Source organism: Saccopteryx leptura, chromosome 1 (assembly GCF_036850995.1).
Source record: "Saccopteryx leptura isolate mSacLep1 chromosome 1, mSacLep1_pri_phased_curated, whole genome shotgun sequence".
Taxonomy (NCBI): Eukaryota; Metazoa; Chordata; class Mammalia; order Chiroptera; family Emballonuridae; genus Saccopteryx; species Saccopteryx leptura.
Window position 1 is genome coordinate 305,736,781 of NC_089503.1, and position 25,913 is coordinate 305,762,693.

General features: G+C 43.4%; 2 protein-coding genes across 4 annotated transcripts in view; one reads left to right on the forward strand and one right to left on the reverse strand.

Moving 5' to 3' along the window:
• FBXO7 (F-box protein 7) overlaps positions 1–11,168 on the forward strand; it is a 28,698-nt gene extending 17,530 nt beyond the window's left edge. For both annotated transcript variants that reach the window (XM_066358233.1, XM_066358234.1), the window contains exons 5-9: positions 2,377–2,460; positions 5,983–6,078; positions 7,518–7,694; positions 8,812–8,849; positions 10,424–11,168. In XM_066358233.1, the coding sequence (XP_066214330.1) occupies positions 2,377–2,460; positions 5,983–6,078; positions 7,518–7,694; positions 8,812–8,849; positions 10,424–10,810 (782 nt within the window). In that variant the 3' untranslated portion in view covers positions 10,811–11,168. The remainder of the gene's footprint in view (positions 1–2,376; positions 2,461–5,982; positions 6,079–7,517; positions 7,695–8,811; positions 8,850–10,423) is intronic.
• A 773-nt stretch (positions 11,169–11,941) lies between these two features.
• Positions 11,942–25,913, reverse strand: part of SYN3 (synapsin III) — a 445,360-nt gene continuing 431,388 nt past the window's right edge. For both annotated transcript variants that reach the window (XM_066358238.1, XM_066358237.1), the window contains exons 13-14: positions 21,434–21,725; positions 11,942–17,583 (exon numbers count right to left, since the gene is read on the reverse strand). In XM_066358238.1, coding sequence (XP_066214335.1) covers positions 17,451–17,583; positions 21,434–21,725 — 425 coding nt within the window. In that variant the 3' untranslated portion in view covers positions 11,942–17,450. The remainder of the gene's footprint in view (positions 17,584–21,433; positions 21,726–25,913) is intronic.

The window sequence follows — 25,913 nt, forward strand, 5'->3', positions numbered from 1 at the left end:
GTCCCAAGCTGATGCTTTATCCACTGTGGCACTGCCTGGTGAGGCTTATTTTTAATTTTTTAACTGAGAGATGGTGAGAGGTGAGATTGAGCTGGGTCCCTTTTTATTCAGTTTGGCATCTTGAATAGTACAGAATTGCACAGAAACACTAAGGGTTCTGAGGTCCTAGTATGTGTGTGTTTAATCCTCCCAACTCCTGAGATGTCACTTTTTCTTTCTTTCTTTTTTTTTGTATTTTTCTGAAGCTGGAAACGGGGAGAGACAGTCAGACAGACCCCCGCATGCGCCCGACCGGGATCCACCCGGCACGCCCACCAGGGGCGATGCTCTGCCCACCAGGGGGCGATGCTCTGCCCCTCCTGCCGGGACCAGAGCCACTCTAGCGCCCGGGGCAGAGGCCAAGGAGCCATCCCCAGCGCCCGGGCCATCTTTGCTCCAATGGAGCCTTGGCTGCGGGAGGGGAAGAGAGACAGAGAGGAAGGAGGGGGGGGGTGGAGAAGCAAATGGGCGCTTCTCCTATGTGCCCTGGCTGGGAATCGAACCAGGGTCCCCCGCACGCCAGGCCGATGCTCTACCACTGAGCCAACCGGCCAGGGCCGAGATGTTACTTTTTCTAGATCTCTTACATGTTAAGAAATTTCACTGGGATAGAAATACACCCACTTTTGTGTTTAATTTTAGCTCAAATGCCACCTCCAAGTACATGCCCACTACCAGTGGTCTCTGGAGCAGTCTCAGAATCACATACTCTATTCCATTTGAGTGATTGGGATCTTTCATTTTTGTTGCATTTTGATTTTTGAGGTTAATCCTTTTAAGTAGAAGATTTGAATGACTGCATTTTGCATTTTCCAGTACAGCTCCTCTCTGTGTAGCAGAGGCGCAGGCGCTTCGATGTGTCTGAGCTCGGTGGTTTCCAGCCTGCTCTGCAGCACTAGTTCCCACTGAGGTGGACACAAGCAGGAGGCATGAGAGGATTCCTGTCTCACTGAAATCTTGAGCAGCAACATGTTTATTTATTGGGGTCCTTTATAAGATTTTATTTGAAAATGTTTTGTCTGCTAATAGTTAATTTTAAAGCCATTCCATAGCTTTGATCTTTAAAATGAAAGATAGTTCTAGGTTCCTGATTAATGTAATTTCTGTTATTTCCTTTTAATCACTGGATTTTTCAAAAGTTATTTAAAATCTCAAATTTTTAGCTTTTCTTTTAATTAAAAATTTATTTTTAAATTTATTGATTTTTAGCAAGAGAGGAAAGGATCTGTTTCTGTATATGCCCAGACCAGGGATAGAACCAGCAACCGTGTGTTTCAGGACGATGCTCTAACCAACCGAGCTATCTGGCCAGGGCTCAGAATTTTAGCTTTAGCCTCTTTGGTGGTATTGCATATTTGTCAGGACGTGATTATCTGATGGCACAGGACCTAGGAATGTCTTTCAATAGTTCATCACAACTTTTAGTTGGGCATTCTTCTACCAGAGGGTCAGCAGTTTCTGTCTTCGGTTGGTCATCCTGTTACACCACATCATGACTTGCAAGGTTGAAGTTACCACACAGTAAATGTGAGGTTGTATTTTAGTCTAAGTTTCTTACAAAAGCGCTTTAACAACATGTGTATAATAACCTGTTTACTAGTTTCAGGTTAATTAAAAGAGAATAGCTGCTAAATGTCTTACGCTTCTCAGTTTCTGCTGCTTTGTTTATTTACCATTCTTGGCAAATCAGCTACTTGCAGACTTGCATGGCAGAGAGCCATTCCAGGCTCAGTTCTTTGAAAAGGAGCAGTGTGTCCTTAAATCTCTCCTTCAGCCAACACATCCTGCTCGGAGCACGTGGGCATCAGCACATCACTGGCTCTTTCATAGAATGAGATGAAGCATGCCTTTGTATATGTGATTGAAAATGAACCCTCTGGTGATGTCAAGAATATTGGTCTGTTGGGTCTAGAGAGAGCTGATGCTTTGAAAATGAGAGGATTCGTTTAATAAACAAGGGAAGACTCACTGCCAAGGGTTAAATAAAAAATAAATGCAGTTTTTAGTGTCATTGGTAGAAATAATGATTTTATTGTGTTTAACTGTCTCCTATTAACTTCATTGCATGTCTTTCAATTACTAATGAGCTGTTGTTTGTAATACTTTTTATTTCTGTATTATGTAAATATGCTTACTGTATTTTAAAGTGATTTTTAATTTATGCATTGACAGGTTTACACTTTGGACTTTGCTGTGAGGGAAGGAAATGAGCACAGAGCAGTGTGTTTTGTATAATGTGTGCTTCGCATATTTTGGTCAAGGAAATCAATCCCATACTGAAAAATGAAGGCAATTGATGAAGTGACAAATTTCCATCTTTGTTTTGCTTCTTTACAGCTACACTAAAAATCAACGGTGAACTTAGAAGTGTGAAAAAATTGCAGCTGCTGCCAGAATCTTTTATTTGCAAAGAGGAACTAGGTAATATAACCATGATTTAACTTTTGGGATGAAGCTTTGAGAGGTTCATTTGTAGAAAACTGAAAGGTCCTGTTCAGAACTGAAGTCTTCTGAATGAGAGCAAAGCAAATTCAAGACAATGTTGCAGTTTTTGTTTCCTGTTTTTCTTAGGTCTTGGGATGCTGGATTATATTTACACTGACATTATGTAATGATACTAGCATGTAATTTATTGCACACTATACATGCTTCATAATTTCTGAATTAATCGTGGGTTTTTTTGAGCATTAGTGTTTAACCAATATGGAGGGGATCTGTGTTGTGTGGAAGTCATATAATGAAGCTTTATTATTGAAGATGTTTGCTTAAACCTATATAAATTTGATTGCTATTTGATGCAGATTGGACCTTTATCAAGTTTGCATTCTAGGCGTGGTTTTGCTTATACTGTTTTTTTATGAAATTATTAATAGATGCAAAGAAGACAAGTTTTCCTTTTCATTTGTTCATTTAAGCCATAGGATGAGAGGGGGTTGGTGGCTGTGTGAGAAGGGTTTGGGAGGAGAGGGAAATACCATCTTTAAGTGCTTGTTTTGTGCTTTTACAGGTGTTATTTCATTTCATCCGCATAGTAAACTTAAGAGGGTTTTAAAATCCACTTGGAGAGTGGTGTGTATAGTGGGAGATGACATTTAAAGCAGTGTCTTTTAAGGGAAGACCACCAAGTTCTGGATCTTTGCTTTGAAAGCCGAGAGACTTGGTCTTGTTAGTTCTCAAGGGCATCAGGCCTTGAGAGACTCACCTATATAATCCAAAACTGATGGGAAAATGAGACATCAGAATGCAGTTAACCTTTGAACAACACTGGGGTTAGGGGTGCTAAGCCCCCATGCAGTCAAAAATCCATGTAGAGCCTTTTGACTCCCCCAAAACTTAACTATAGTTGGCCCTTGGGTATCTGAGGGGACTGGTTCCAGGATTCCTTGTGGATATCAAAGCCCACAATGCTCAAGTCCCTTTGATAAAATGACACAAAACAATGTATGCGGTTGGCCCTCGCATCTACAGATTGCTGGCCGTGGATGGAAAACAGCATTTTCTATAGCTGTTGGTTGAATCTGAGGATGCAAAACTGGGGATTTAGGAGACTGATTGTGTATTTATTGACAAAAATCTGTAAGTGGACCCATGCTGTTGAAACCTCTGTTGTTCAAGCATCACCTGTACAATTTGTAATGGTCTCTGAACATATAATGTTATACTAGACCAGTGTTTCTTAATCGTTTTTCTTATCAATCCCCTAATGAGCCTTTGTACACATTTTTCCCCCTAATCGTTCTCCCCCATGAAAACTTAATACCATAGATATACTGTGTATTTATTTGTATACTGTGGCCCTTTGAAGGTGTAAACCAATGTAATAACTAGGATTTTATTTTTTTTGCCCTGTTGGGGGCAGGGGCAATATTACCCCTGTTGAGAATGCATGAGCTGGACACATAGATCTATAAAGATGGTCTTACCATTAGGACCAGAAATTCTTTGGCTACAACATGGTATATTCATTTCTATACTGTGGGGAGTAGAAATACTCTACAGTCTATAGCAGTAGAAGTTGTTACATCCATTTCACAGATCAGGAAATAGGTCTAGTAGAGGTTAAATTACTTCAAAGTCACAGAACTAATAAATGGTGAAATTCAGGATTGGAATAGATTTGACTTCTAAGCCTGTTTTTAAAAACAATTTTTATAGGAATATAGCTCAGATTCATTCTTTGGTTTCTGTTAAAAAGAAAGTGAAAGGGAGGAAAACAGTTAATACAGTTTTTCTTATAAGTTTATGGACTATATTAATTGAGTTTTTTTTTCCATGTAATACTTTTTATGATGAGTAGGAATATACTGCTCACTTAATGAGTCATAATAAGTCATTTAAATTAATTTTTACTGTGGCTTATAGTACCTAGTATATACTAGATACTGTTATTTATTCTTTTATTTATAAGTTCCTAATTTTTTAATAGGTCTTTGAAGGAAAAATTTTGTTTACAGAAAATCAGTTTTCACACTTGTAGAAGGCCATTAAACCAAATTAATTTTAAAAATATCTTGAAATTTGATTTCAACTTAAGATTGTAGTTCATGCAACAAAGGTTTAGAGTTTAGTTGCATAGTTTTTCTTATTATCAATCAGGTTATTGTACACATTTTATTTATTATAGATAGGTGCATAAATATGGGCTAGGGGGAGCAAGCATAAACTGATTGTCTACTGATATATACTAGGCACTGTGTGTGGAACTTTAAATTTTAACCTTTCATCTCTGGTGCAGTGGGGTGTCTCCTTTAAACAGGATCAGAGAGTTCAGGTTATACACTTGGTAAATATATAGCAAAACTGAAGTGGGAACCTCAGGTGTAGTTTGACAGTGTACATGCTGTGATGTACATGTGTGTTACCTGGGGATTTTATTAAATGCAGCTTCTGATTCAGTGGGTCTATGGTGGGTCCTGAGATTCAGTGTGTCAACACATCTCCCAGGTGATGTCAATTCAGGTGAGCCCTGGACCACACTTTGAGTAGCAGTTTAGTGGCTAACATGAGTGCTTTGGAGGTTTGTACCCTGCCCTGCCACTTACTCTAAGGCCTTGGATGGGCTCTCTATATCTTGTCCTTTTTTTTTTTTTTTTGTATTTTTCTGAAGTTGGAAATGGGGAGGCAGTCATGCATCCAACCGGGATCCACCTGGCATGCCCACCAGGGGGCGATGCTCTGCACATCTGGGGCATTGCTCTGTTGCAACCAGGGCCATTCTAGCACCTGAGGTAGAGGCCACAGAGCCATCCTCAGTGCCTGGGCCAACTTTGCTCCAATGGAGCCTTGGCTGTGGGAGGGGAAGAGAGAGACAGAGAGGAAGGAGAGGGGGAAGGGTGGAGAAGCAGATGGGCGCTTCTCCTATGTGCCCTGACCGGGAATCAAACCCGGGACTCCTGCACGCCAGGCCGACGCTCTACCACTGAGCCAACCAACCAGGGCTCTTGTCCTGTTTTTAAAGTGGGAATAACAATATTTATCTTTTACTTAGGAAGACTTGCTGATTCTAAAGAAGGCTTGAAAACTGCTTGACACAGTTGCTGATACATAGTCATCATGTGATAAATACCATTTTATTCTACTAGGGTCTAAGCTTCACAAGAGTGGCTCTCCACTGTATCTGCAGTGCTCTGAACAGATTGGTAGATACTCAGTAAATCTTTGCATACCGCCGTGTTTCCTACTGAATTGTAGCCTATGAGCTATATAGATTGGGTATAGCTCAACTAATTTGATACTGTAGGGTTTTTTGTTTTAGATGTAAGATTTAGTTTTCAGAGTCACACACTGTATACTTCCTCTTCTACTGGAGATTTTGTTTTGTGTCTCTGTAAGAATTTGTGAATATTTATCACTTGGATTTGGTCTGGCCAAAGTAGGGGATGCCATTGCAAGTTTTTTTGCTTGATTTTGTGTCTTGATTTTTTATTTTAAAAATTATTCTAGGGGAAAATGTATCCAAGATATACAAAGATCTTCAGAAACTTTCTCGCTTCTTCAAAGACCAGCTGGTATATCCTCTTCTGGCTTTTACTCGACAAGGTGAGATGATAAATGATCACAGGTCGAATGGCAGAAAGAATGTACGTTTATGTACTGTGCTCGTGACTCTTCCCTCTTTTCTCCTCCTAGTGAAATTCTGCTCTAACATTAAGATTAAGCTTAAATGTTCCCTTAAATGTTATTCACTTCCTCTTTGTATTTCCACAGCATGTTGTACTACATATCTTTATTGTAGTCCTCTTTTCAGTGTATTGTAGTTGTTGATATGATTTCTTTCCACCCAAGGTTGTGAAATCTTGAAAGCGGGAACATGTCTTACTCAGTTTTGTATTCTCATGGCCTAGCCAGGGTCTGGCCCCGTAAATGAATAAATAAATTCAATCTAACTTTTTTTTAAACAACATTTATTGGGGCTCTATATTAGGTACTTTGGATATTTCACATGTGTTCTTAACACCAACAACTTTGAAGTAGCTTTTATTCTCATTTAATAGATGATGAAACTGTATAATTCAGTGAGATTTATAATTTACTCGAGATCCTGGTATCAGTTAGCTTTTATTTGTGTTGTAGTAAATATACTAAACGTCTCAGTGACTTACAGTGAACACTGACTTCTCCCTCATGTACATGTTGAGTGTGGGTAGCTCTGGTTGAAGGAGTGGGCCTTCGCCCAGACATGCTCTTCTGGGGCCCCACCATGTGTGGGCTCTGAAAGCTTTTGCTTAGCAATGATATTCCACTTCCATTCCTATTTCATTGGACAGAACAAGTCAACGTGCCAAGCCTGATGGTAGTGGGGTGGGGAAGTATAAAAATTATAATTTTCCACAAGCCTTTAGCTGGTAAATAATTTCAGACTTATATAGATAGATATATGACTTTTATTTGCCAGCTACAGAGGAATAATATTTTAGACCTCAAGTTGCATGGTGCCAAGGCTGTTATTACTATTGTTTCCTTATTTAATTGGTGGTGAGGGAAGAGAATAATGTGAATTTTAAAAACCTTTTATTGGATTTTTATTATCTTTGCTAGTGGAGAATAATAGCACATATATTCAATAACAAGGAAAAAATAATTTTCATTTGATTTGAAATATATTATTATTCTTTTCTTGGTTTTGCTTCTGAATTTATCTACCTCCCTTTTTCTCAGGCTGTCTAATGGTAATTGCTAACACCTGAGTGCTTATTGTGTGCTAAACATTGTTCTAAGCACTCCATATATATTAAGACATTTAATTCTCAACTCAGTGAGGTAGGTGATATTATTAACCCATTTTATAGATGAGGAAGTTGAATTAGACCAAGTTTTAGTAACTTGTCCAATGACGCACAGTTAATAAGTGGCGGCTCTGGGAGCCAGTTATAAAAGCCCATGAAGTACCCATCTGCTTTATAGGAGCAAGTTGCCCACTGGGTGGAAAGTGGGGAAGCTGGATGCTCTGTGCTCAGTGATACTGTTCTTCCCTTTAGCGCTGAACCTGCCAGATGCGTTTGGGTTGGTGGTCCTGCCCCTGGAGCTGAAGCTGCGGATCTTCCGACTTTTGGACATTCGTTCTGTCCTGTCTTTGTCTGCAGTTTGTCGTGACCTCTTTATTGCATCAAATGATCAACTTCTGTGGAGGTGTTTATATCTGCGGGATTTTCGAGGTGATTTCCATGATAACGTGTTAACAAGAAAGGCTCTTTCTTACTGAGGTCTTAATTCTTAATTACTCAGCTTAAAAGTTTTAGTTACAGGTTATTTTTTTGGGTTGCAAATATCCATAACATTCAGCCAATTGTAAGGAGATTTTAAGCATCATAAACCTTTGCCTATGTCCTGCAAACTCTCCTCATTCATTTTTGTGTCCTGTGCAACACATAGATAGCGTCTTGACTAAGTAGACTTTAGGACAGAGAAATGCAAGAGAGACAGCTTTACTCCTCAGGGTCTGACTTGGAAGTCATTTTACCAAAATAAATAAATAAATAAAAATTAGCATAATTATATAAAATAGGAGTCAACATATTTCTGTTAAATAGCTATACACTGTGTTACAATGTAAAATATTTGTCATCCACATTAAAAAGTTTGAATGATAGTCCTAGATCCCCCCCTCCAACTCCCACTTTTAGATAAGAGTATCACATAGAGTTATTTGGATGGTCAAAAACTTGTTTTGTTTTAAACTTCAAAGTGTAAGAAGTGTGTATGACCTGGTATTTACTTTTCTTCCTTCTTGATTTCTCAGGTCCTTGTTCTTTATTTCTGCCCCTGAATCCAAAGTTTAAAATGTTATTTAGTCCCTGGAGGCAGCGAATGTCATCTCAAAAATTAAAAAAATATATTACAGTCAAAATGAAAAGATGAAATGACCAACATGTATGGAAGAACCAATGAAAAAAAGCAGGCTATGATAAAAATACCCATGGAAGGAACAATACTTTTTTCTTATATATTTGAGTTCAGGTTTAAAATCCATCAGTCTCTATCTCATTTCCAGACTGTGTTCCGCAGGCTTGTTTGTAAGCTGAGTGTTCAGATTTTATCACGAATTTCCTTGTAGACACAACAGGGATGGCTGCCCTCAGCTGTCCGGGAAGGATTTGAATTAGGTTCCAGGAAGTACAAATGACCCTGTGTGTGTTAAAACATTGATTCCTGTCCTTTTTTTGTGCTTAATGAAGTAGCTTCAGTTTCCTTAGGACAGAAGCAAACCTGTTGTTTAACGTTGGAGGAATGAAGCATTTTTAAACCCTTATTTATTTATTTTTTCTTTTATAGATGGTGTTGTTAGAGTTCGAGACATAGATTGGAAAGAAGTAAGTGTTTTTAAATACCATGGCTAATGTTTACAGCACAGAAATAACTAGTGGATTAATACATTTAGGGCATATTTTCACTTTATTATGAGGTCATGAAATCTATTTTCATTAAATTTATTACTAATTTCTAGTAAATGGAAATATTTTCAACTTACTTTAGACTCAGTCCTTATTTTCTTGTAATTACACAAGAAGAAAGTCTTAACACAATGGGTGTTTTTCACCTATAGTTAATATATAACTTTCCCTCTTCTGTTACAAACAATGTTTAAAGTAGCTGCTTTTGTGTGGGAGTAGCCTCCTGCCAGTTAGAACAGCACATCATGAAAAGAGTAAGTGATATTATTTTATTTGCAGTTGCCTACTGTAAAAGTCATCAATAGGGCTGAGAAAAACTTGGGACAAATGACTACAGAAGAATAAAATTCAATGAAAGTACTCAAATATCTACAAAATATGTCCTAGCCTCTGAAATTGGCATCTATTTTTTTTTTTTTTTAATTTTAGTGAGAGGAGGGGAGGCAGAGACAGACTCTCACATGCGCCTTGACTGGGATTCACCCGGCAAGCCCACTAGGGAGCAATGTTCTGCCCATCTGGGGCCTTTCCTCTTTTGCAACCAGAGCCATTTTTTAGCGCCTGAGATGGAGGCCGTGGAACCACCCTCAGTGCCCAGGACCAACTTGTTCCAATTGAGCCATGGCTCTAGGAGGGGAAGAGAGAGAGAGAAAGAGAGAGAGAGAGAGAGAGAGAAGCGAGAGGGGGAGGGGTAGGGAAGCAGATGGTCACTTCTCCTCTGTGCCCTGACCAGGAATCGAACCTGGGACATCCACATACCAGGCCAACATTCTGCCACTGAGCCAACTGGCCAGGGCTGGCATCTATTTTTTGTTTTTGTTTAAATTGAGATCCATTAAGGACATAATTTAACTGAAAAAGAGAATTTAGGTGCTGCCCTCCTCTCCGCCCCCAATACTTTAACTACCTTAACTTTATATTTTGTAGCATGCTAGTTTTAGCAAATACTTAAACTTTCCACTTTCAAAACAGGGTGACTTAAAATTGCATATTAGCTTGAGCACTCTGGAGTGCAGTCTTGAAAGTACATGTCACTCAGTTACCCCTTCTTTGCATTTATTGTTGCTCCAAGTTGGCACAGATGCTCAGATGCAGGGTGGTTAAGAATAGAGGTCAGCCTGACCTGTGGTGGCACAGTGGGTAGAGCATTGACTTAGAATGTTGAGGTCGCCGGTTCAAAATCCTGGGCTTGCCCGGTCAAGGCACATACAAGAGGCAACTGCTCTGAGTTAATGTTTCCTGCTCCTCCACCCTTTCTCTCTTCCTCTCTAAAATCAATAAATAAAATCTTAAAAAGAAAAAAATAGAGTTAATTCAGAATTGTATTCAGAGCCAGTACCTTAGTCACTCACGTAGAAACTGGTTCTGGTCCTTTTCTGTGCACTGGTTTCTTTGCCTGCCTTGCCAGCATGGGAAATAGATCTGTACAGTGAAAGCAAGTCGGAGCTTTGGGGAGATGTCCCAGTCACTCACCAGATCTTGTTCTTCTTCAGTTGTACAGGAAGAAGTACAAACAAAGAAAAGAAGCTCAGAGAAGGCACTTGGTATTCCCGCCGCTGTCGCCCCACCCCAGCCCGTTCTACCCGGGCCCCTTGTACCCCAGGCCTTTCCCTCCCAGCTCTCTCCTTCCTCCAGGAATCATTGGTGGTGAATATGATGAAAGACTAACACTTCCCTATGTTGGGGACCCAATCAATTCACTCATACCTGGGCCTGGGGAGGCACCTGGCCAGTTCCCTCCACTCAGACCGCGATTTGATCCAATTGGCCCATTTCCAGGAACTAACCCCATCTTGCCAGGGCGAGGTAGCCCCAATGACAGATTTCCCTTAAGACCTAGCAGGGGCCGGCCAACGGACAGCCGGCTGCCATTCATGTGATTGATTTGTAAGGCCACTTCTGGAGCCCGTTTGGTTTTGTTTCTTCAGCTGCAGATAGCATCTTGTTAAGGTGTTGACCTCTCCTGTTTTCTGATTGTAGTGGTAAGGAATGTACTCACAGAGGCCTTTCAGTAGCTATATTTAAAGCTCCAGGGGTGGTGTGGCCCAGAGTCACGTCATGACAGGATTGGCCTTGGGAATAGTTGGCTTCTGAATTCTACCCTCTGAATTCCCCTCTAGAATGGACATTGTTTATTGATAATGTTCTGTACCAAATTTTAAAAAAATTAAGTGTCATTCACATGGCAGTCTTGAGTTATTACAGAAAGATATGTAATAAACATTTGGGACAGCCTTACAGCATGACTCGGACATTTCAAAGTGGTCAGAGAACTGAGTCAGTACATCGGATTTGTTGCAGAGGATTTTTAAAGTGGCAGCCTTTCTTCAGATGAGACCATTTATAGAAGCCTGATTCATAAAGGGAATAAAAGCAGAGATAGTTCAGTTGAGCTGCACTTTGGCCACCCACCAGCTCAACCACCTCCTCCCAGCCTTTCAGCCCTTTCTTGGGTTTTGGGGTGAAGCCTCTGGCTCTGAAGCAGCACTGTTGACGACCACTGGGTTATCGGGACTCTTGTTCTGTTTCTGGCTGCTTCTGGAGCGCAGTCAGGGTTTCTTTCCCCTTGTGTTTTAAACACTTGATGTCTAATTTGCAATCTAAGTAGATGACCTCTTTTAACAAGTGTTACTGCTTTGAATGCTGGTCAGGTACTTGTTCTTCAAAGATAGCCTTTATTTGAAGAACATTTATTTTTTAAGATTTAAGCTACACAAAATTCAAAGTTTATTTTTCCTATAATAAGAAAAAGGCCAAACAAGTGTCTTATTTTACAAAGAACCATAGAAACATGCTATAGTGACTAAAATCTGAATGACAACACAGGAATAAAACTTGGTTACTGTCTGTAGAAAATAGTTCGGAATATTGCCAATGTCTTCCTGCTTTTTAAAAAATCTGTTTTGCATGTAAGGAAATGGTTTGGAATGTTACGTGCTGTGAGAATATTTTGAGTCCTACATACATGTGAAAAAATTTTTTTGCTACACATAATAGTCTTTTTCCATCACAGTGAAGAAAATTTCGTCAGAAATATGGTTTTTCAGAGGCCATGTCACCTTTAGTAGCTTAATGTGTAGCTAAAGGGCTCTGGGGTTGCCAACGTTTGCAGTGGAATCGGGTAGTAACTGAGCTGCAGGACAGCTTTTCCAAAGTGAGTGTCCAGTAGGCACCATATGGCTTTAATTGGATCTGGGCTGCAAGAGTCACCCTAAAACTGATGGGTCCAAATATACGCTTGTTCTCCAGTATACCTGTTTGTGCCCTTGTAATGTCAGGTTGCACTCTGTGTGTGGTGTGTGTATATGTGGTGGGGGCGGGAGGACATAGTGATGACCAGAAGCACCAAATATCATAAAGCAACGAGTTGTCCAAATCCAGCGTTTTCGAATGGCCCTGAGGGTCTGTGAGTGGTGCTGATGTCCCGCAGAGACAGACGCTGCTCTCTAGCCTCATCTCAGACTTACTGGCACATGGTAGAAATTTCTCTCAGTGGAGGATGTGGGCAGTGTGCCATACGTCTAAATTTGCAGTCCTCTCACAATAGCTTAGTCTTAAAACAACTCTGAAGGCTTTTGCTCCTGAATAGCTAAATTTATAGTCAGAAGCTTGTAAAATCTGTGTTCTTTTCATTAGATTGAGGCTGTTGAGCTTTACGTATTGCTGGTGTATAATGAGAAGGAAATCATGGTTTGGCAGTAGCCCAATGACTAATTTTCCGACATCACCTTGATATTTTGTAATGGAAATAAGATAGAGTGCTGTGGTGTGCATTTTAGTAAGATGCTGTTCTACGTCATTGGCTTGCAGTCTTAATGACTTTCTGTGACCCCTAATTTTCCCTCTTAGCTATTTTTATTAACAGGCGCTTGCTACCCCCTTCTCCTCTTTATTCATAGATGACAGCTACGATTTGGCATGACTGGAAATCGAGTCTTGGGAGGGATCCTCTTTCCAACACTTAAGATTTTATGATTCCTTATGTAAAAATAGTTAAATTCTGTTCCTCCCACTCGTGCCTGGCTCTCCGTGATTCCACTGCTTAGCCTAGTATCTCTTGATGGTTCCTCTAACGCAGCTGGACACTCCTCCCTTTGCTTCCTATGCTCAGGCCCAGCGTTAAGGTTTGCCTTTCTCTTATTTTAGGCAGTAGCTACCAAATCACAGAGCCTGGGGGAGGAGCAGGCAGGCCCCATTCTCTCCTGTGTGGTGAGCACAGTTGATACTCCTTCACATAGTCTCCCATTGCCTCCAGAAGATGTGGAGTGGATATGATATTTGGGAAGTACTAGGTATGTCATGGAAAATATTTAACTTTTAAGTGTCTCCTGGAATTCTCCAATAGGTTACAGCGCTTAAATTTCTGCTATTCCATGGCAAAACAAGTGCAATGTTAATTGAAGGACAAGAAAATATTACCTTCTCTCTGGACTCAATGAAAGACCATGAAGAGTAGATACTTAAAATATTCTGTGTTTGGAAATTGAAGTTAAAAATGGGAGGACCAAAGTAAAAATAATGAAGAATATTTAAGATTTTTAAAGAATAACACATACACACTGTAGAAAGAATGTTGAGTTTTAGGTTGGTTTTCCAAAGGAAACACAAGCGGTTTTGTTTTCTCCTTGCCTGCTGTTTGAGGGAGCTCTGAACACAGGATCTGCCTGTCTAGGTGTCACCTATTGCTGTGTGTTTGTCTGGAAACAAGGGGGCTTCTGTGCCCTATATGCATTGTTTGGTCAGTGAACTAAATTGTCTTGCTATTTGCCCAACCTTCCAGCTTGTCTAATCAAAGCAAAGGTGCCATCTTCTATTAGAGCAGTGGTTCTCAACCTGTGGGTTGCAACCCCGGCGGGGTATTAGAGTCTAAATCTTAGGGTGAAACTGAATTCAGTCATTGACTGCTTGGGAGTCAAAGGCAACTTTGACACTTGTCATTACAGTTAGTAACCAGCCAGCTTGCTCTCTAGGATAAAGAAAACATTCGAGATGCAGAAGAGCTCCTAGGCCATGAGCTGCTCCTCCAAAATAAATTATTGCTGATGTCTGCAAGGCTGACCTAACCAGCTTAAACTGTGACTAACCTGCATCCTTTCACCAATTCTAAACGCATAGGACAAAATGAGCTACCAACCTGCTTAAGTAAGGTTGAGGGAAGCACAGAAGCTCAGTCTGCTCTGCAGCTCTGGGAGGGCAGGGTTCCCCGGCACCATGCCTGTGGGGTGGCTCCCACTGGCGCTGCTGTGGGGCAGCTTGGCCCTGGGCTGCGTGTGGTATGTGGTCAGCATGGGACTACCTGGTGTGGGGTCGGCTCTGTACAGACTTTCATATTGTCCTGGTCTGCTCCCAGCCTCTTCTTCCAGACTGATGCTGACAATGGCACTTCCCCCTCCCCCGTTTTCATCCCCCTGCCCTGCCGCCAGCCCTGCAGGAACTCACCTTTGTGGGCCCTGCTCACCCGGGGTGGTGGGAGTCTCATGGCCCCGATTCTGCTTGCTTTCATTTCTCTGCTGACTCAGTTTGCAGTCTGAAACCTTTCTGAGGGCAAAAAGTGTGCCATAGATTTTCTTAGGCTGCTTACTTTATTTTATTAATCTTTCTATTGGTTTGATTGTGTTCTTGAGCAAGTGACCTCCTCACATTGGCCCTCTTAGAAATAAAACAGACTTTTGCTTCAATCTTAACTTTTTGTTTACATTTTATTAATTCCAACCTAAGCATGTCCTGACCACCTGCTGTGTGCCAAGCAGTGTACTCTGTGCTTTCCTCACCTACCTCATTCACGAGACGTGCACCAGCTTGCTTTCCCCGAGACTGCCTTTCCCAGTGAAGTCAGGGCAGAACTGCCAGCAGGTAGTTGATATTCAGGCTCTTGGGGTTTGCAACCAAGGTGTTGTTACCATGTGAGTGAAGGCCCCTCACCCCTGAAGTTTGGAGAGGTAGAACTACGCCGCCTGAGCAGGCCCTGGAGGTTGGGAAGGCATGTCGTAGTGATGGAGAGAGTGCAGGGAGTGAGTGGGTGAGAAGTGGTGTGTGCTCCAGTGTCCCTGGAAAGTGGTTTTACATTTAATGACAGGACCATTTTTCATGTTGCTAGGAGGACCATCTGGAGGGTGTCTGGCTGGTGGAGGTGGCTGTGGGAGCTGTGAGTACACATCCCTGCTCACTGTGCTACACTGCCACAAAACAATGGATCCTTGTCACCGTTCAGCTTCACAATGTTGGTGTGGAGGGAAACTGCCAGCCTCTCTTTGGAGCAGAATGGTGAAGCAAAGCAAAAAATATCAACAAACACCTTTTAGAATCCCTACAGAGGGACTCCGCTCACCCTTGCTCTTTGTCCATTCCCATTTTTAAAATATCAGTTATTAAAGTTAAATGTTGGGTAGGAATGTGCTAACCTGTATGAGAACACAGTCCACTGTGGGGATCTCGGTGCTTACAGACCAGTGGGAAAATTGATTTGCGTGTTGGTATAAACCAGTGTTCCGTCATGGATCACCTGTCTGTGCACGGTTACAAACATCGGGATGTCCAGCCTGACAAAGGAGTTTGTGCTGCTGTAGTTGGACTTTCTGGGGGATAGAGTTTGAATATTGAGATGTGTTTAGGGACAGAATAAAGGAAAATGTGAAAATCAAAGCCACACAGTCATTGTTCATGGAGCTACTAGTTTTGCTCACCCAAAGAGAGGCCCCAGGCTGTGATGAATCCACACCAGTACTGCTGATCCCGGAGCAGCTCTCCCAGACGCCGCAACTCAGGGCTGCTGGTCTCACTTCCGTGTGCACTCAGAACACTTGGGGAGATGACAAAGATAGAGGGTTGGACCTTAGGCCCAGAAAGGCTGACTCCTTTGGTCTGAGATGAAGCCAGCTAGGTGCACAGCCGTGGCCCGCACTTTGAGGAACTGTTAGCCTAGCATCCCTTTGTTGTGTGCTTCGAGCTGAACTTTATTACTAAATGAGAAGTGGCTGAGATTGACTTCTGATCTTAATCTCTCTCTTCCAGTGATGACTGCCTTAGGTATTTCCTGTTTCTAAGCCCCCAAACCATGGGCTTCTGGGTTACACCCCACCCTACATGGTTTTTCTCATTCTTTTATTCAGAATGTAGCTCCAAGCCAAAGGCACTTTCCTGTCTACCTCTCTCCCTCCCCCGTGAACAGTGAAGGCAAGACCTGTCTCAGGACACAAAGGGGCTGTACTGGCATCACACTGGCTATGTCCTAATATACTGGGCTCTTTCTGGGACCAGGAGGTTGGTTCTGGCACCAGCCATGTGTCTAGTAACAGGTGCTGGGTGATGTGGGATAGCCCTGCTCCCATCCGGTGTGGGAGGCCATCTGATGCAGAGAAGGAGCACTGGAAAGGGCGTCAGGACTGCATTCTGCGGCTCTACCGGCAGCCTGTTGAGTCCGATAGGTTTGGGTTAGACATAGTTAAAGCTGATGTCACACGCAGGAATTCCAGGAGCCTTTGACATGGAATGTGTGCTACTAATCTCAGAAAAGGAAATAGAAGCAGTGTTTCCTCAGCATGTTTGGCCAAGGGACCTTTTTGTAATTGAGTAACCTACATCTTGCCGTGCAGTTTGTGAAATGCCAACCTAGAAGTTACTGTTTATGGTCCTGTGACACTAATCTGCTGATTCTCTGGTTCCTCATATATTTTTGCGCAGTAAACAGCATTCCTGGTGGGAATTTAGAGGAAATTCCTGGCGGTGGAACAGCATGGGCGAACGAGCCCTACCCTAACTCCTTCCTTGGGCAATTGAGGGCATCCTCCTCCTCCTCTGGGCACTAGTAATGATTCCTAAGAGAGCCTGTGGCCTGTCCTTGGCTGTCCATGCTGGGCGAGAGCCGCATTTCCAGAGCTTTCCTCTGTTTCTACCATGCTCTGAGAGGCCCCACTTGTACACAGGATCTGGTTGCTTTCCATGGTCATCAGGAGCCCACAGGTGGCCAGGCGAGAGGGGCCCTTGCTTGCCTTGTCTGAGGTGTAGCCTCTAGCCTGATGAAACCAGCGTGGGTGGGTGAGAGGTCCCGCTGGCTGGGCTTCCCCCCTTTTGTTTGCAAAACACTGTCCATAGGTTATTGCCTCCTGTATTGCTGAGGTCTGACTACAGGGTCTGCATTTGATGGAGTTGGGGCCAGGCCGAGAGGAGGTGGGGCCTTTGCCCAAAGGCAAGCAAAACACTAAAAGACAGGACACTAGCTACACACAGACATCTCACTTGGTTATCTGAGGCAGGGAAGCAAGCATCTGGGTGGGCAGGGTGATGGGATGCCCATCATTAAGGCCTGTGTTGAGGAACCTGCAGGCTCTCAAAGGCCCACCACTCAGTGGGACAAAGCTGAATGTCACTATGAAGGAAAGTGGGAACACGTATAGATACTCAGTTCCTAGGTCAAAGGCATTTAGAAAGTCTGTTCTCAGGCCCTCCATTCTGTTCCATCAGGAACCAAGGCTGAGCAGGAAGATGAGGTGGGGGGGTCCACTCTTCCTAGGCTGGACCGGGTTAGTCGGAGAACAGGCTGGCGAAGGACTTCCTCAGGTTGCGGATGGTTTCGGCCTTGGCCTCGTCTTCATTTGCGGTCCTGCGCTGGGAAGTGTCGGATGTGCTGAGGCTGTTAGTCAGAGACTGGGATTTGCTGCAACAGAAAGGCAAGGGAGTGTGGTGGTGACCAGGCCCGGACTGCTGAGGAGAAGAGTCGTGGGGGGCCTGCCTGGAAGCCGCCAGCTGGTGAGCCCAGTCATCACAAGGATGTTAAGGCCGGAAACCAGGCATTCCAATGCTTACATGACCCTGGGTGTGTCACACATTACTTAACCTGCAAGGTGGATACTGGTATTCTGTTTTAGGTACAGAAATTGGGGTTCACAGCAAGTAACAGGAGTGCCCACGGCTCCCACTTTTCCCACTAACCAGGCTGCTCAGACGGCAGGCATTATTGGCATAGTGTGACTACTCTCTGTGTACAAACCCACGTTGTAAACTTGAGTGCTGTATAGAAGCAACCACAACTGCAGGTTGCTTCTGTACTTTCCAGCACTGTGGGAATCTGGAGGCCTGTGTTATAGACCCCTCTGCCATCTGACCCCTCTGGCCATGGGCAAGCAACTTACTGCTTGTCGGTAAAAGGGAGGGTTGTCTGAGCTATCCTCAAACTTCTAGCTCTGTTCTGGGGTTCATTCCTACCTCTTCCCTGAAGCCCTCATTGCTGACTGCAGCCCTTTTTGGGATTCTCATGGTGACTACCACTGTTTGAACCTCAGTGTTTGAACTTCTGTCCCAGCCCAGCGCCAGGCAATGGGGATGCAGAGATGAATGCAATTCAGGTCATGCTCTCCAGATGCCCCCAGGTTAGTGGAGGTGACAGTCATAGGAAGATGATACAAATATGTCTCCCAGATTTAAGAGATCCACACAAGGTCTTGTGATCACGATAAAAAAAATCAAAATCTTTCACACAGGGACTTTTACCCATTGCGAATTCTGCACAGGGCCTTATCCAGGACTAGGCACAGAATAGCCATTTGATAAATGCCTGCCAACTTGAATTGAACCAAACAAGACTTTGGAGCAATATCCCAGGAGATTTAGCGTTTCTAGCTAGATTACTATACGATCAGTGTCCAAATCTGGCGTTGAAGTCCCAAAGGCCTCACCTGTCCTGTGATTAGCTAGGCTGCCACAGGTGTGTTGTACCGTGCCAACAGCCCTCCAGGCACTAACTGTGCGTAAGCTCATTTTAATCCTTGTAACAACCCTTGTGCAATAAGTACTGTTGTCCTCATTTTCCAAGTGAGGAAGCAAAGAGAGGTTAAGTAATTTTTCTGAGGTCATGCAGCTTTAAAGTGGTAGAGATGGGATTTGAACCCAGACAGTTTGACTTTAGAAGTTTGTGCTTTCAGCCACTATACCCTATTGCCTGAAGGGTCACTTGCTGATATCTAGCAAACCAAACACATTTATCCTTTGATCCAACGATATTATTATATGTGTTTTTCTCTATAGCTGATCCTGCACATGTAAGGAGTAGCATGTGCTCAGTTATTCATTGCAGTCTTCTTTGTAAGAGACCAAATTTTTATTTATGGTGGATTAGTAAGATAAATTATAGCACAACTATATGGTAGAATACTCTACAGCTATGAAAAGGAGAAATTTCAATGAGCTGACTCCAGCATTTATTGTTAAGAGTAAAAAACAAGCAAAAGAATGGTATGGATAGTGTAAAAAAAATCAATGGGAGGAGAAAATGAAAATATTTTCATATTCATATAAGGCAGGGGTCCCCAAACTATGGCCCACGGGCCGCATGTGGCCCCCTGAGGCCATTTATCCGGCCCCCGCCGCACTTCCAGAAGGAGCACCTCTTTCATTGGTGGTCAGTGAGAGGAGCATAGTTCCCATTGAAATACTGGTCAGTTTGTTGATTTAAATTTACTTGTTCTTTATTTTAAATATTGTATTTGTTCCTGTTTTGTTTTGTTTTTTACTTTAAAATAAGATATGTGCAGTGTGCATAGGGATTTGTTCATAGTTGTTTTTTTTTATAGTCCGGCCCTCCAATGGTCTGAGGGACAGTGAACTGGCCCCCTGTGTAAAAAGTTTGGGGACCCCTGATATAAGGAAACTATGGAGGAATACACAAGGAGCTGACTTCTGGGGAGCAGGAGGCAGGAAAGCACTGGATGGGAATAAGGTGGGAGTAAGGTTTATCTATGCACAGCTTTGATATCTTAGATTTTTGAGTCATGGGAATGTATTAAAAAATGATGGTTAGCACGATCCATGGACTAGACTAGATGCCCTGTGTTCAATCTCAGCTCTAACAGTGAGTGGAAATTTTGGCAAGTTATTTAATCTTTTTTCTCTTATTTAATACTATTAAATATCTTCTCTATAAAATGTGAGTAATAGTTATTAACTTCCAAGCTTGTGCGAATTAAAAAAACAACTAGGTAAAGTGCTTGGCATGCCCTGGCCGGTTGGCTCAGTGGTAGAGCGCCGGCCTGGCGTGCAGAAGTCCTGGATTCGATTCCCGGCCAGGGCACACAGGAGAAGCGCCCATTTGCTTCTCTACCCCTCCCCCTCTCCTTCCTCTCTGTCTCTCTCTTCCCCTCCCTCAGCCGAGGCTCCATTGGAGCGGAGATGGCCCGGGCGCTGGGGATGGCTCCTTGGCCTCTGCCCCAGGCGCTAGAGTGGCTCTGGTCACGACAGAGCGACGCCCCGGTGGGGCAGAGCATTGCCCCCTGGTGGGCAGAGCATTGCCCCTGGTGGGCGTGCCGGGTAGATCCCGTCGGGCACATGCGGGAGTCTGTCTGACTGTCTCTCCCCGTTTCCAGCTTCAGAAAAATACAAAAAAAAAGTGCTTGGCACATACTGAGTAGACAGTATATGCTCATGTTAAACTATGATTATCAAAGTTAGTGTTTGGAATTGAAGGAAGGGAGGGCATTTTCCAATAAAAGCCACACTTGACATCTCTCTTTCTGACCTTAAACCAAGAGATGGGTTTGAGGGGGAAGAGAATGGACATGTGTGTTGTGACAGATTACACAAGTGACGATACAGCAGTGGCGGAGCAGACTCCTCCTGTCCTTGTAACCCACCTTTTCACAATGGGACTTCGTAGGTCATCACATCGAGAGTCTATTTCCCTGCCTCTTGAGTTTGGGCCTGGCCTTGTGACTCACCTTGACCAAAAGTAGGGGATGGAAGGAAATGACATGGTGAAGCTATTATGACTAGGCCTCAAGAGGCTTGGAAATTTCTGCATTTGCCTCTCTGGAATGTAATTCGACCACGTGAGGACACTGGGCAGGCTGACACCCATGGACAGAGCGGCCCAGCTGATAGCCAGCACCAGCGAACACATGTGCCCGAGGCCCCCTTGGGCCATCCAGCTCCAGTCACGCTGCCAGACGACTGCAGCATTATGAGTGATCCCTGGAGGTAGGGTTGCTAGATTTAGTAAATACAGATATAGGACTAAATCTAAATTTTGGATAAAAGACAAATCTTTTTTAGTATAGGTATATCCCATGCAATATTTGAGGGCATACTTATGCTTCACATTCTTGACTGTTTGTTGAAAGTCAAAGCTAACTTGGCATCCTGTATCTTATCTGGCAACGCTACAGAAGACACCTGCAGAAGAACCTCCCCACTGAGCGGAACTCAGAACAAATGGCTGCACCAACAAATTATGAACAAAGGAAATGGTTGGTTCTTAAGCCACCAAGTTTTGGAGTGGCTTGTTATGCAGCAAGAGATAACTGATGCATGTATATCAGGAGGATCATGGTAGGACCTAATCTATATTCTCACCTCGCTGGGCTCTACCTAAGTTCATCTTCTAGGCCTCCTTCTACCCCATTCAAGTCTGGGTGAGGCCTCAGTGTGTCTTCCTTTGTATCTGAGACCCTGGGTCACCCCAGCTCCACCCACACCCCAACTCCACCCTATACCAATCCCAATCCCAAAGGACTTACTTGAGGTGAGGGTGGGGTGGTGCTGGCTTCTTGGACTCTTCACCCTGTTGGCAGGTACTGCGGCCTTGCACAGGCGGCCGGGGCTGTGAGGGGAGGGTGGCACCTGGCTTGGAGGCCTGGTTTGGAGAGCTGCCACAGGATGCCCGGGACAGCTGTGGAGAGCCTGGTGATCTCTGCTGCTGTGGGGATCCAGACTGGGGGCTCAGGGGCTGCTGGCCTTGTGGGGAGAGTCTCTGTTGGGAGGGGCTTCCAGATCTTGGTGGCTGAGGAGACTGAGCTTGGCGAGGGCCCCCTACAGGGTGAAAAAATTTTATTACATTAAAATTGTTCTTATGATAATATGGCTTAAAACAAATGTTGCTTCAAGGACGTTCATTATAGCATTTTTAAAACAGTAAAAAATGGAAAACAATGTAAGTACCTGACTGATTAGAAACAGTAAGATAAACCCAAATAATGGAATATGTTGTGGTCATTATGTATGATGTCACAGAATAATAAGTCATATTGGATATTGTTGATGAATGCCATATACTGCTAACCAAAATAAGCTGGTTATAAAACAGTACAATTTTATTGCATTTTTGCACATATGATAAAGTTATGCAAAAAAGACAGGAAGGTTAGGCACTAAAGCCAGTGTGCCTCAAACTTTATTGTGTATGGGATTTACCAGGGGGATCTTGTCAAAGTAAAGATTCTAATACAGTAGGTCCAGGGTGGTGTTCTGGACTGAATGGTGTGCCCTCTAAATTCATATTTTAAAGTCCTAACTTCAATGGAACTGTTTTTGGAGATAGGGCCTTTAGAGGCAGTAATTATTGTTAAATGAGGTCATAAGGGTGGGGCCCTAAACCAATAGGACCAGTGTCCTTATAAGAAGAGAAGGAGACACCAGGGGCAGACATGCACAGAGGAAAGGCCATGACAGTGAAAAGGTGGCCATCTGCAAGCCATGGAAAGAGGTTTCAATCCTGCCGGCACCTTTATCTTGGACTTCCAGCCTTCGACTGTGAGAAAACACGTATCTGCTGTTGCAGCCACTCGGCCTCTGCTATTCTGTTTTGGCAGCTCGAGCTGACTGATGTAGCTGGGGTCTGACACGTGCTCACTACACACAGGAGGCACTGAGCGGTGATGACAAAAATGGTCGGACTATGAGGGAGTTTCATCCCCTTCCTTGCTCATGGATACTTTCCACACTGGAGATGCATTACTTTTGAAACAGTCAAAAGAATTACCCCTTACTTTTGGATAGCTCTGTCAAGTTTTCTAAGAACTTTCCGAAGCAAGGTCTTGTTTGCTTGAGACAGAGGCTGGTAAGAAAGATACTGGTTTTATTTTTTATTTATTTATTTATTTTTGTTTGTTTTAAACAGAACAAGCCTTTTAATTGTTTTCATTCCTTCATTTTTAAAAATTTAGCTTTCTGAGTCTGTGCTTGTGTGCTTGTGCCATCAACACTTTCACAACAACTTTCTGCTCCTCAGTGAGGAAGCCCTCGTGGTCATGTTGCGGGCACATTCAGCACACGTGGGGTCGCCAGAGGCCCCTCCGACCTGGTATTTCATTACAGCCTCATTAGAACTTGGGTTTCAGCATCTACTTGGCGGGTCGGCCTGCGCACCTGCCATGTGCAGGCTTCGGAGCTTCCTCAGCCTTCTCGGTATAAAGGGAAACAAGTCTGTCACCAGGGGTTTGGGACAGCCAGATTTTGTTAGAGTCTGTGTTGCAGGACAGTCTCCAGTGGTATGTCAAACGCTAGACATTCTGAATGCCTGTGGACACTGTCCCCAGAAGATGGAAAGGGGGAAGATACCGTCTCATCCCACAGAAGTGGAAACCAAGCCTCATTAAGGTGTCACAACGAGAAGGAATAGCTACAGAAAGCCCACAGGGGATCTTGGCTTCTCCCTGTCACTGCACAGAGCATATAGTCACCTACAAGCAACAGGGCATCATAAGCCATCCAGCAGTGACTTTGGCATTCAAAGGCCCCAAGCCAGTAAGGTTCACTCTCCTCACCCTCCAATCCAGGGTGTCAGGACAGCTCAGTGTGCTGGTTGCCTGCTGGTCTCCCTCCCCAGGCTCCACCTGCCCCTGGGAGAGGGGGTGCCTGTGCTCATCCTCACTGCGCTGTGAGGTCACTTCAGATAGGGGAGACAGAGTTTAAGAGGGCTGCAACCCATCTCTGTAGCCCTTTCATAATAGACTTCCACTCACTTGAGCTTCATTAGTGTCTGCTGAGCACCAATTTTGTCCCTGGCCTTGGGCTGGCATCCTCACAACAGCTTTGAAAGTTAGGCATTAACGCTCCCATTTACAAAGAAACTGAGTCCTAGATATAATATAATTTGCTTAACACGTCACTTCCAGTAAAGGGAAGAGCCAAGAATCAAACCTAGATTCTTGTGACTCAAAGGTCCTATTTTGCTTTTCCTCTCTCCCTCCATCCCTTTCTTTCCCTCCCTCCCTCCCTCCCTCCCTCCCTCCCTCCCTCCCTCCCTCCCTTCCTCCCTCCCTCTCTCCCTCTCTCCCTCCCACTATCCAGTGGTCGGCAAACTCATTAGTCAACAGAGCCAAATATCAACAGTACAATGATTGAAAGTTCTTTTGTGAGCTAAATCTTTTGAACTTAAACTATATAGGTAGGTACATTGTTATGAACTTATTTGGGGTACTCCTAAACTGGCCTTTGAGCCCGCACTCAAGGGGCCAAAGAGCCACATGTGGCTTGTGAACCGGGGTTTGCCAACCACTGCGCTATACCTCACAGAGCTGCCTTGAGTCCTCAGATCTTTGTGCAAATTGAGAAAAGCTGTTTTTCTTCAGTGGAGACAGCTTTGAGCAAGGCACAGGGGACAAGGACTGGATGTCTGCTGACCTCCCCCTCACACCATCTCAGCTGGTCCCCTTTACTGAGGGCACGGTCTGCATGTCCGGTGGCGCTAATACCAGACTGGCCCAGGAGCCCCAGGTCTTGAGTCAAGCCTTGCCATTAACTTATTGTGTGACTGGGTAAGTCACATCTCTCTGGGCTACTGAGCCACCTGACCCCCCGATTAGAATGTTTTTGTGAGCCTGCATAGCACTGGGTTGGATAAAATGGCAGCACCAGTTTAGCAGCTGATCACATGTGGCTTTCATTCATTCTTGACCTCTTTCATGATTATAAGTCCCAGTAGATTGGAAGACCTTATAGGGGTCTCAAAACTCAAACACCTATAGGGCCAGGCAGTTTATATAAAAAAATCAGATGAGCGTCAGAAAAATCATGTGGCTTAAATTTTTCCCCCCACTTTTTAGGTAAAAATATAGTTCAGAGACATTTCTCTAAAGAAGTGCAAGCAATTGACACTGTGTCTCAGTGGCTGTGACAATAGGGAGGAGAAGACCTGAGATGGGGGGAGTCCTTGCCTTGTCCAAGGAGCAGCAGTGCCTTAATGTCAGGGACGTCTGCTTTGTAGGAATTCAGGTTTGTTCCTAGAGCTCTTGTTCTACCGAGAGACACTGCAAATCTGCATGTTTATATAAAAGCCCGATTTTTAAATGTTGGCTTACTTTTTTGTTAAACCCACTGCAGGTCAAAGAAAACATCTGTTTTCGACTTTTATCTGAAGTCGCCTCCCCCTCCACCCCCCACTGACAATATCTTGGAAAACCTAGACATGCACTGATTCATTTATTAACTTTTTGTTGAGTCCCTATTATACTCCTGGGATACATCAAGGGGCACTCTAGTTACACACAAAAAAATATCAACATATACTTTATATATATATATTCTCATATATATATATGAATATATATATATATAGTATTTGCCTAAGCACAGGATTGGTGCTAAAAATGAGAGGCTTATTAAAAGAAAACCACTTTTACCGAGTTGAAAATAACACAGTGAGTTAAAAAACAAGTGAATAATGTGATCTTGTTATTTCAGGAACTCAATGGAAGCATTGTTTTTAAATTAGCCTTGTTATTTGTTAATCTGAATGTGAATTCAATGAGCATTTTCTTTAATTATCTTAATTGGTTTTAAATGGATTGTTTTTCAACTCACTAAAAGTGTGTTTGGCCTCATGTCCCTTAAAATAATATCTCTTTATCAAGCATGTCTCTACTCTGGGCCCAAGAGGAAACCAGAATACAGTAGCGCTCTGTTTTAGAAAGTGCTCTGTTCAAATGAGTTTTAAAAAGTAAGTCCTGAGGCAGAGTGGGAACGGAGAGGGGAGGGCAGAGGCACGGCCAGGAGCCTGGCAGGGGGATGAATAAGTTCTTCTAAACATTAATAGCTGGGAGCCTATCACCAGGCTGGGAGCGGTGGGGCTGCATTAGTTATAACGATGGTTAATGATAAAAATCATTAAGAACAACACATATATTATAATTGTTTGTAAGATACCAGTTATTAATAAGTCTTTCATAAAGTTATATAAGTTGCTATTAACAGTCCACTATTAGCAGGAGGAGCTAACAC